Source organism: Nelusetta ayraudi, unplaced genomic scaffold (assembly GCF_046127955.1).
Source record: "Nelusetta ayraudi isolate G7.1 ecotype Tasmania unplaced genomic scaffold, CSIRO-AGI_Nayr_v1 ptg000070l, whole genome shotgun sequence".
In the NCBI taxonomy this organism is placed as follows: domain Eukaryota; kingdom Metazoa; phylum Chordata; class Actinopteri; order Tetraodontiformes; family Monacanthidae; genus Nelusetta; species Nelusetta ayraudi.
The window spans coordinates 22,439-33,670 of NW_027466120.1; the positions used below are offsets into that span (position 1 = coordinate 22,439).

At 46.8% G+C, this 11,232-nt stretch overlaps 1 protein-coding gene across 1 annotated transcript in view; it reads left to right on the forward strand.

The window, feature by feature from the left end:
- Nucleotides 1-8,012, forward strand: part of LOC142898746 (chemokine-like protein TAFA-2) — a 28,359-nt gene extending 20,347 nt beyond the window's left edge. The window contains exons 2-4 of the mRNA XM_076041918.1: nt 839-988; nt 2,990-3,114; nt 7,123-8,012. Coding sequence (XP_075898033.1) covers nt 839-988; nt 2,990-3,114; nt 7,123-7,134 — 287 coding nt within the window. The 3' untranslated portion in view covers nt 7,135-8,012. The remainder of the gene's footprint in view (nt 1-838; nt 989-2,989; nt 3,115-7,122) is intronic.
- The last annotated feature ends 3,220 nt before the right edge of the window (nt 8,013-11,232 follow it).

Below are 11,232 nucleotides of genomic sequence, written 5' to 3' on the forward strand. Positions count from 1 at the left end.
TGTTCGTTCAGGGGAAACAACAAGAAAAACCAACATCAGCTGGTGTGCCCCCAAAACTAGGACTCGCAGATCTTCCATTAATGAGTCTCTGCGTTCGTGTCTCTGAGCCAAACATGTATTTTTTAGTGTGTTGTGTTTGTGCACACATCAGTGCAGGAAGAGACTGAGAATTCCTGGAGTGTCTCAGTCTTGTGCCTCGGTCTTATAATCACCCCCTTGAAAGTTTTCATCATCGGTGTCAGTTATTTCATCTAACAACATTATTAATGCAGTGTTTGTTCCCCACCAGAGGGGTGAGACTTTGGTCACGTCGTCCTCACTGATGTCCCAAAATCCTCTGGACTGTCTGCAATGTGTGCAGGGTCGTATTACAGAGTGACACGACCTCTGACAGGGGGTTGTTGTCCCAAACCTGGAAGAGGCACGAGTGGCCTTTCATGAAGCGGAAGAAGAAGAGTGTCAACTTTTCTCACACGCTGCACACACACACACACACACACACACACATTAGAAACAAACAGTATCGTGAATTCTGCATTAAATGGGATTTTGAGTTTTAAGCTCCATGAAAGACAGAAATTGTTGAGTTGATTTGCTGTTGTTTTTCCTTTCTGTTTCTGAGTAAATTGCGGATTAGCAGTAATTGCACTAATGAACTTCGGAATGTTTCAGTTGTGTTCCACAGGGAACGCGGCCTCATTCAGCCGGTCTGGAAAAATGGCTGCTGCAGTTACAAATAAAATGCCACTATTTATATGCGCTTGTTGACGTTAAAACGATTAAAATACTTGCCAGACCGTGACCGTAGCCTGTTTCTGTGTCTCTCCTTGTTTCTCAGTGCACGTGAAGGCAGGCACGTGTGAGGTGATCGCCGCCCATCGCTGCTGCAACAAGAACAAGATTGAGGAAAGATCTCAAACAGTCAAATGTTCCTGTTTCCCGGGACAAGTAGCGGGCACCACCCGGGCCATGCCCTCCTGTGTGGACGGTGCGTTTCCGTACATTGTTCTTATGCTTTACGGTTGCAATAAATACCCAATATGTTTCATTGTAAAGTAAAAAACAAAACAAAAACAAACAAAAAAAATCAATGCATTCAAGACTGGTACCTCAAATTGATCAAATTAGCTGCAAGTGTTCACATGAGTCACAAGTTCACAGCAAAGCCATGAATTTTAGAGTTAAAAATATTTCACAAAACTGTAGACAAGTCACTTATACAAAACAACGTCAGTCTCATTTTGCCGGTTTCAGCAATGAAATTCTGCAAGCCCAAATCTGAAAATAAAAGAATAGGAACAAGCAGTCACTGTGCAGTGCAGTGGCAACTGCTGCTGCAGTTAGCGTTGACACAATGCTTAAGCTCGTTCTTGACAGAACTCCACGTCTCACTTTGAGCCGCCTTCATCTCTCATCATTTCTTAAATTGACGTCTTTTCATCCAAATGGCAGAAAGCAAATGTTGCTTGTTGATTGCCGCTGCAGAGCAGGAGGGAACGTTTCAGTTCTTTCTGTCACATTTGCATGTAATATTTGGAAACACAGAGGAAAAAGAAAAATGAAATTGAATTCTTGATGATAACAAGACAAACGCTCAGATTTTCCTAATTTGCAACCCTTAATTATTTGCGGCGATGAGGCACCACACTCATTTTAATTTTAGATACAAGCCGTGCATTAAGCATGGGTGCCATTTTTTCTTTTTTTTTTTTTTTAACTAGGAACAAGCTAAACATGTCATTAATGAAATTACAGGCTTATTAAAATAAGCCATTAGAAGGCCTGATAAAGAACGGGTGATTATAAAAACACTGACAGTTATGTTTATGCGTGTCTCACACACAAATCGCCATCTAGTGCTAAATGTGAATATAGAGTTTTAAGCTGGTTCATCGTTTGTGTTATTTTTTTCATATTGTTTTTACAATTACTTTGTTTCAAACAAACTGATAAACAATCATGAACCTCTTTGTGTCTGACGGCTTCCCGGCTGTCGCTGCATTTCTTTTTATTTTATATTTCAATTTACGTTGAAAATGTAAATATCATCTTGGCTGATTAGATTCAGATGACCCGTGAACCGTGGCAGCCACCACCAGTCCACACTGAAGAGAACTGCACACAAACATAGCGTGAACAAGTCTTTACTGCTCCGGATTGTCACAAAATAATCTTCGGGGAAATAATTATTTTCCATCATTTCCCTCAGAGGTTAATCGAGGTGGAACATATGGGCATCTTTTAATAAACTAGCAGAAATCCCTTGGTGCCACAGTAAGACTTGTTTATTTCAAAAGATTTTTCAGCCAGGAAAACAAAATCTTGGCGCATAAAGTGGGACAGACATTTTTTTTTTCCTGCTTTGAGTACAACGGAAGCTTTAATTAAGGAGTGACTGTTCAAGTTTAACATCAGAGATAATTAGTCCGGTTCATCAAACTGCAGTGCAAACGTTTGTCTTCCGAGTGTGGATTCTGTAAGTTCCTGGATATGTTGTAAATATGTTCCTTGTAGTTTAATGTGAGTTTAATGAGTTTTCATCTCCTTCACGGACTTCTTTCGACAAAGCCTTGATGGAAATTTAAAAATTCATTTCAATCATCAATATGAAGTCGTAAAGCATACCAATCGTGTTCACGTCTTCACAGATGGCGTTCACATCTTCGCACTGTAGGTGACAAAGAATTTGTGTTTTTTTTGTGTGTTTAGTTGCTCCCCTTGGACTTCCTTCATCCCTCTTTGTTTACATTCCGTCATTTGTTTGTTTTATGTGCATCTGTTGATGCTGTTCATTGCACAGCGTGGCGTACTTTCCTCTGCTGCCGCTACAGGAAGCTGAAGAACAAGAGTAAATCATTTGCTTGTCTGAAAACGAAAAAAAATAAATGACTTGAAAAGCATCAAACGCACATTGTAACAGTCTCAGCTCTCGCACTGGAGTGATGCCTCTGCCAATCTAACGCTCCTCCCCACCTCCTGCCTCCTGCAGCCTCCATAGTGGCCCAGAAGTGGTGGTGTCAGATGCAGCCATGCATGGACGGGGAGGAGTGTAAGGTTCTACCAGACCTCACGGGATGGAGCTGCAGCACCGGCAACAAAGTCAAGACCACCAAGGTTGGTTTCTGCCCCACACACACACACGGCCCACTTCCAACTCTGCTAAGTTGCATCCCCCTCTCCGCCTCTCCCTCCACCCCTCCGCCTCCCTCCTCTTCTCCGTCTTTGTGTCTTCCTTGTTCCTCTTTACTCGCCCAATATTCTCCCTCTGACACCCATCTTGGCTGCAACATCAAATAGTCCCGAAAGGAAAACAAGGCCGACAGGAAGAAACCAAACAGTGCGCACGCACACATGCAGACACACACACACACACACACACACACACACGAGGAAGAGAGGTAAAGCGCTGCAACGCTGGTCCTGTTCCCCTGCGTGACTGATGTCCTGTCTGACTTGATGGAAAAAACAACTCAGCGTGTCGGATCGAGGAAGAGTTGGAAGAGTTGTCCTTCAATAGCGAAGACTAGGGCGGTGGGGTGGGGGGGTGATTGGGAGGGTGGGTGGGGAGTATGTTGGCGGAATATCGACAGCATCAACCCCACCGGTACGATACCAGATGGATACTAGCGAGATGGCAGTAATGCTTTCACATCTCACATTGGCTCCTCCTCCTCCTCCTCCTCCCCCTCCTCCCCCTCCTATCGACTGTGATTTCTCATTAAATATGCACCGGACTTATTTGTGCGTGAAGTTGAGCAGCAGACCCCCTCCAGGTGGCCGCTGCCTGGCGGCTCTCCTGCGGCCGGCCGGGCGCAGCAGCTCGGTGGCCCATCCATCATTACAGGGAGACTCGGTGCTGGACTGTAACACCTCAGCGTCTCAACCTCCATCCTTTGCTGTGCCTTCTCACCCTCCATTATTCATGGGTGGGAACAGACCTTTGTTTTCTGCCTAAATAATTGATTGAAGGCACGGTCAGGGGAGAGCGACAGAGTGATGGAAAGATAGATAGAGAGTGATAAGAGAGGGAGGGAGCATCTGCTTGGGCAAAAAAAAGAGGGAGGAATGAGAAATGTTTGAGAGCAACACCCCTTCCTTACACCACCACCCCCCCCCCCGAGGTGGTGATTAAACACCCCCCCCCCAATCACCTCTCGACCTCGCATCAATCTACGTCCCTCCATTCTTTTTCTGAACTTTTGATGCCTCGTTTTGTCTCGCTGACAATTCCATTTCCCCTGGTCCTCTCGGGCCCAGCTTCACGCTCGCTAATTGAGCCGCCGACGTCACGGAAAGCGAGAGTCTTGGAAGGTGTGGCAAGAGAGAGAGAGAGAGAGAGAGACTTGCAGGGGGACAAAATAAAATCTGCAGATGTTCGTCAGGTGTTGTGAACTTCGCTCCGTCGTCAGATCCTGCACATTTGGTTCCTTATCAGCCTCAAAGCACCTTATTACTTCCTGCACGAGATCAAAGCTGGAGCAGCTCCAGCCAGAACCTGCTTCATTATTGACGGTGTCACAGTGTGAAAGTTTGCAAATATTTTCCATCTCGAGGCGTTCAGCCTCTTTGATCAACAGCTTGTGCGAGTGTCTCTCCTGCGAGTGTGCGCGTTTGTGTGTACAACGCATCAGCTCGCTTGCTGATGATGCTAAGAGGGATTTTATTCCCCCCCCTCCTCCCCCGTCCCCTCCCGCTCCCTACGCGTGGTACACCTCGGGTCAAGATGTGCTGGTATTCAAGATCAATAGCAATGAACGTCCTCTTATAGTCCCATTAAGACTGCCTGTAAATTGAAATTGACAACGGAAAAATAGAGAGAGAGGATGAGGGTGTGTGTGTGTGTGTGTGTGTGTGTGTGAGAGAGGGAGAGAGAGAAAGCGGTAAAGAGGAAGAGGCCACGAGGAAAGAAAAGGAGCAAACAGCGTTGAGCGTTGAGAGAGAGGAAGACCTCTTGGTGATGCTGGAGAAGAGAGGAAGAGCAGCGGCGAGGAGCTGACAAGCAGCGCACTGGGATGGGGGGGGGGGGGGAGAAGGGGGTGCCGGCGTCAGAGGACTTGATCAATGCTAGATAATACCACACGGACAAGCAGACAGACAGCGAGCAAGCGTCCCCACGTTGGTTTTGATGCTCGCATGTCAACAAAGAATTTAGGAGGGTTGTTTTTTTTATTCCTTCAGTTTTCTGGGTTATTTGCAGCTGCAATGAACCAGATGGTAATAATGATAATAATGATAATAATAATTTAGCACCCTTGCAATGGAATTAATTCAATATTTTGCAGAAGTTGCTATGCAACTTATCAGATAAAAAGAGGCCCGTCCATAATCGCCTCATTTTATAATTAAATATGTCAGGCGGCAGCTGGGTAACGACGAGTTGAGTCCATCTCTGCCTCGCGGCAGAGCGAGCAGCGTCAACAGCTAATGTCGATAATTGTGTAATGGCCCAGAAATGACACTTGGCCGCTGATGTAACTGCGAACCAACAACTCAATCCACTTTCTTAATTGGCCAACGGATCTTACACCTGCAGGCGCATTTAAACAGACACGATGGGGGTTGGGGGCGGGGGGGTCGGAGGAGTGTGTGTGTGTGTGTGAGGGGGGGGGGCTGAAGGAATTGCCGAGCAGCATAAATCCGAGCAGTGGCTGGCGGAGCGCTGGCGTGACAACAAACAGCTGCCTGCAGGATCTTTGATCAGGCGCAGGGAGAGGAGTTTGGAGGGGTCTGGAGGCGGGGGGGAGGGGTCTGGAGGCGGGGGGGAGGAGTTAGGAGGCAGTGGGAGGAGCCTGGAGGCAGTTGGAGGAGTCAGGAGGCAGTGGGAGGAATCAGAAGGTAGTGGGAGGAGCCTGGAGGCAGTGGGAGGAGGCAGTGGGAGGAGCCTGGAGGCAGTGGGAGGAGGCAGTGGGGGGAGTCAGTAGGGGGAGTCAGGAGGCAGTGGGAGGAGTCAGTAGGGGGAGTCAGGAGGCAGTGGGAGGAGTCAGTAGGGGGAGTCAGGAGGCAGTGGGAGGAGTCAGTAGGGGGAGTCAGGAGGCAGTGGGAGGAGTCAGTAGGAGGAGTCAGGAGGCAGTGGGAGGAGTCAGTAGGGGGAGTCAGGAGGCAGTGGGAGGAGTCAGTAGGAGGAGTCAGGAGGCAGTGGGAGGAGTCAGTAGGAGGAGTCAGGAGGCAGTGGGAGGTGCCACAGGGCTGTTTCTGAGCCCCAGAGGAAGTTCTTTTTCCTCTGTTACTGCCGTTTTTGTTCAAGTGGCTCTGACAAAAGTTCTACACCCTTCAGAGGAAATCTGGAGAAAGGGGGATGGGGAGGGTCGAGGGTGAGGGAGGGGGAGGTGGGAGGTGGGATGTATCGAAGCCAGAGTGGAACACCAACAGAAGGCGTGATGGTTAAGAACAGGAGCACAAACACCACGAGTCTTGCTGAAAAGTTCTCGCTGTTGATTGCTGAGCCATTACTGCAGCATCGTGTAGGTCGGTAGTTTGTTGGTGGAAAAAAAACGTATCGAATATTCGCATGACCGTTTTTAGTGCGTCTCTAACCCGAAAATCCTCGCAGATGAGAAGGGTCCGCCGTTAATGTCCCATTTGCCTGAGTGATGTCACAAAGGGCAACAATCAAATGTTCACTCCACCCTCTGAGAGCAGCACAAGTCGATGGCGTCAGTGCCACTAAACACGTCGAAGGTCCAACAAAGCAGCTCAACAAAGAGATGAGCGAAGACAAGGACAGTGATTCCACTGGAGGCTGTAAACAGAGGGCTAAATATGCTGTTTTCTGGTCCTCTGTTGTTCTTTCTTGTCGTTTGTGAACAATTAACCCATGAATTCTCCTCCAGGCCTAGTATTGTAGTAATGCATGTATTTTCCAAAAGTGTGCACGCAGCCCAGCCCAGCCGGCACTGTTCACCTGGAGGTGCGTGCAGATTGAGCGTTTGCTGTACAATTAATTGCGCGAGGCTGCTTGGCGACGCAACCTTTAAAGTTCAAAAAGTTGCTGCGTCATTTGAAATAAAAAAAAAAAATACACAACAAAAAAAATCTGCACTGTGAGTGCCATTTGTCTTGACAGTTTTCCGTGACCCACTTCTTTTTTTTTTTCCCCCCTTCTGTTTTTTTTTTGTGTCGCAGGTGACCCGATAATCCCGCCCGCCTCAGGAGGAGCTGCCGCTGCTCCTCGCACAGCACAATGAGCCGAGTGGCGGTGGTGGCGGCGGCGGTGGCGGCGGCGGCGGCGGCGAGGGAACAAACGGATTTCAGCGGGGAACCACTCATTCTTTTCATTATTCCGAGGATCCGGTGGAGGAAGAGACGGAACTCTGCGCTGTCCTCCTTCACCGTCAGAACAAGCTATGGTCCTTCGCACGCAGAGGGCCGAGCCCACCCGGACCCCCCGCCTCCCCCTCCTCGCCCCCCCGCTACCACACGGTGCTAGATCGGACCGACTTTCTTCGTATCAAACCGTGTTCTTCATCTCTCTTCGATGGCTTCATTGTGTTCTCCACTCGTGCTGCTGGGAATCACTGGGATCCGGATCCTTCATTGAAAAATGCTTGTTATGAAAAACTTCAGAATTACACCTTTAAATTTAACCGTTGCCACATTGTACCAACTCGACGCCGTCCACGCAGGAAACCTCCTTTTTTTTTGTGATGCATTTCAGATTTCACATCCCTGCAAATGTTTTACTTTGAACAGTTCCTTAAATTAGTCTTGACTTTTCTTTTTTTTTTTTTTGCCAAAAGAGGGAAAATGTTAATGACTACTTTCTTTTTCCCTTTGGGACAGGACAAAATACTTTCAGGGGGTGAGGTTAGACTAATACCAAGTAGATGTTACGGTATATTGAAACATGTAAATGTGTTTAAAAAAAAAAAATAATAATAAAAGGTCCATGAAGTCAGTGGGGCTAAAAAGAAATCAACGCTCTAATGGTTTTAATATCTGTGTTTTTAAACGCCTGTTAACCACTGCTGAGTACATGTGTCAGTATAATATGAAATGAATAAAACCTTTCAAAAGAAAAAGGAAACTCTCTGCATTCTGCTTCCCAGCCTCAGCGCTCCAGAACACGTTGGGGCTGAGCTGAAAATGACAACAAAAACAACAACAATGATATTAATAACGACCAATACAGTTTGTTTTGCGGCGCAGACGCCGTTGTTCACAACGTGCGTTTGAATCAATTTCTGGAGAAACAAAACAACCCCGGGACACTCAACCTAAGGAACTACTGGCGTTAGATCCCAGGAACGCTGCTAATAGCTGGTAATTGCATCCCGGTTTTCTTTTCTTTTCTTTTCTTCAGTTTCTAGCTTCAAGCAAACTGCAGTGATCACTGTCAGCTTTTTTCAGTTCATTTTTTTTTTCTTTTCTTCCCGCAAAGAGAAGTGGGTTATGAATGATTTGGTTTAAGCTCCACACTCACAGGAGAATTCTCTTCATGGACTTGTGAGAGCTGGAGACAGGAGGAGGGTGAACTCAGCAGGAGGAGGATGATCGTTAAAACAGAAAGTCACCAGTATATTGTGATGCTTTGTCTCTTCTCTGGCTTTAAACAAAGACACTTCATATGAAATGTTGTTTAGCCATTGAGAACGTTGGGCTGTTTAGTTCAGTTTTTAGTTTTTTTGAATAGGGAACAAACCACTGGCATGCCATCAGGACCAGCAAGGCCTTCTCTGCTGGCCTAAACGTACTCAGGAAGCTATGATGTCCTCTAAATAGGATAATAAGGTTATTTTCCATAGCCACCTCATATAATAACTACTTGGTTGTTGTTGCTTCCATTGTTGTTTATTGCTGTAGAGGTTTTATCCAGTCACGTTTCAGCTGGCTTGTAGTGTTAGATTCTATGAAACCTGCCTGAGGCCTTCGCAATTAACATTGCAGGCTCCTGTCCGCTGTCAGAGAACGCACCACAGTCGGTCCATCAGATCTCAAGTAAAGCTGGCTCTATGCCGAACTTCACACGCACGCGTTCTGTGATTGGACGAGCACTCAGAACCTTCCAGACTTGAGCTCAACCCGGCGATCCGGTTACCACCACGGCAAACCCATCACAGCTGAAGGAGAACATGAAGGTTTAGTTGCTGAATCATTTGCAATTTGAAATGTAAATATCTTACCCCTTTGGTGCTGCAGCTGCGCCAACATGTTCAATTGTTTAGTGACTCAATAGTTCAATAGTTTGTTTTGTTATATGGTTTGTCTCGCATACGAACCGGACAACGAGCAGTTTGTTAGTTGGCGTCAGAGCGACTCTCTCCACCCTGACGAGCTGATGAGGTGTGTGCATACAGAAAATATTAACATTACTAAACATTAATAAGTCACAAGTTCACTTGCGCTTGAAACCAGCGCTTACTCGATCAGATCAGCCACGAAACGGCACAAAAAAAATATAACTATAGTGACGCGCCTTGACTGGCCAATGATCACGACGACGGCCTTGATTCCCGGAGCGCACAGGAGCGCCAGGGTTTCTCGTTCTTGCCGTACAATCAGCCTCACTCATATTTATATTGTAACATTCCTTACAGTTGTTCAGTTTGGTACGGTTCCACTCTTTACGAATGTTCGTGTTGCTGTTAGCGTGGGGCAAACATGGTATACTGCCCCACAGACCACCCCCAGACAGGTGTGTGCGCAGGGCTGTGGGAATGTTCGGAGAGACGTGTGCGACTGCCTCTTTCTGGGGCGTGAGTTTCGGGAGAAAGCCAACGTGCACGATATTTGACATCAAAAAGAAAGCATTCCGTCAGATGTTCAACTTGTGGTGATTGAGGTGCGCGCTGCACGTCACGATATCGGACCATCTATCGCGCGGTCAGGTTGACCGCAGGTGCCGCATCTCTGGGCGTGTTTGGCGTCTGCATATCATTAGCGAAGAAATCTTTCTGGATACGACGCAAAAGTGGCAGAGACTGCGGCCGCAACCATTTGTGGGTGTGGCCCAAAGTGATTCTCGCCCAGGTCACCTATAGGGATGGTGATGCAATGTGCAAGTGTCATTCTGTATGGATTCTCGAGCTGTAATGTCATATTGAGGATATTATGAGGTGTATTCATTGAGGGTGGACCAAATGTGATGTCACTGATGGCGCAGGCGTCAAATGCACTGCGCGAGCACTGCCAGTCGATTCTTTCAGACGTCAACGGGGCTGGCGGCAGGAAGGAACGAGGCAGTAACTGTCAAAGTCGCTGGAAGAATTCATCTCAGCGCAGCGTTAATTTAATGGAATGCATAAATGTAATTGCTGTTGGATCTGCTAGTGTTCTTGTGATTGGGCGGTGATGGTTTAAGCCAGCCACTGCTTTATTATGCCAGCTGTCCTTTCATCCACTTGGCAGCTGGATGTGTGGTGCTTTTAAACTGGATTATGTGTCATGAGACGTTAAAGTCTGTTGTGTGCGGTGTGAACGCGTCAGTCGGCTTCAAGTAGACGTGCGTTTGTGTTTTGTTTCGTCCGGAAGGGCTTCTGTGTCGTGGTGACCAGTTTAGACCAAAGCTGCACTCGACCTCATGACAACGACCCTTATTGTGAAAAGTGTGGTACTTATTTCACAAATTCCCGTGGAAAACCACTGAGAATTTGGACATGTATTGGTCCTCGTCCCCTGCCCATCATTTGTCTCCTGCCAAATGCTCAAAATCTATATTTTTGTGCATGTTAAAGGTCCAGTGGGTAAAATTTGGCTTAATTTATTTATTTTTACAAAAATAGATAATTAGAAGTATATACACTCACAGTACAATAAAAATAATTTGGTTTTCCTACTATACATAAATCAAGGGTCTTGATCCCAGTTAGCTGCCATCTTGCACCACCATATTTCTAAGGAAGCCTGGTGTGGACAATCCAGCTGCCTGACAGCATGTTTCGTATTTAGGGTGAACGCTCATGTCCTCAAAGAAACCAACAAAGAAGAAGGTGGACGAGGTATCAAGGTTTGTGCTCGCAGGCCACCGTAGTTCACTGGCTAGCTCAAAGAGGGAAGGTACGTAGTCCCTAAGGGGGTTTCAGTGAAAGAGCGCTGTAATACGCTGTAATACACTTAACCTTTTATTTATTTATTCATTTTTAAAAAGGTTAAGTGTGTAATACGACAGTGTGTGTAAAAGTAGGTTCCCTGCATCCCAGGCTGTGAAAGCAAACCAGTGAGGAAGAACCCAGATGCCCTCTTTAAAGGTGCAGCAGGGGGTTGACTTGGTCACTTTTAATGAGTCAAGGTAGAGGC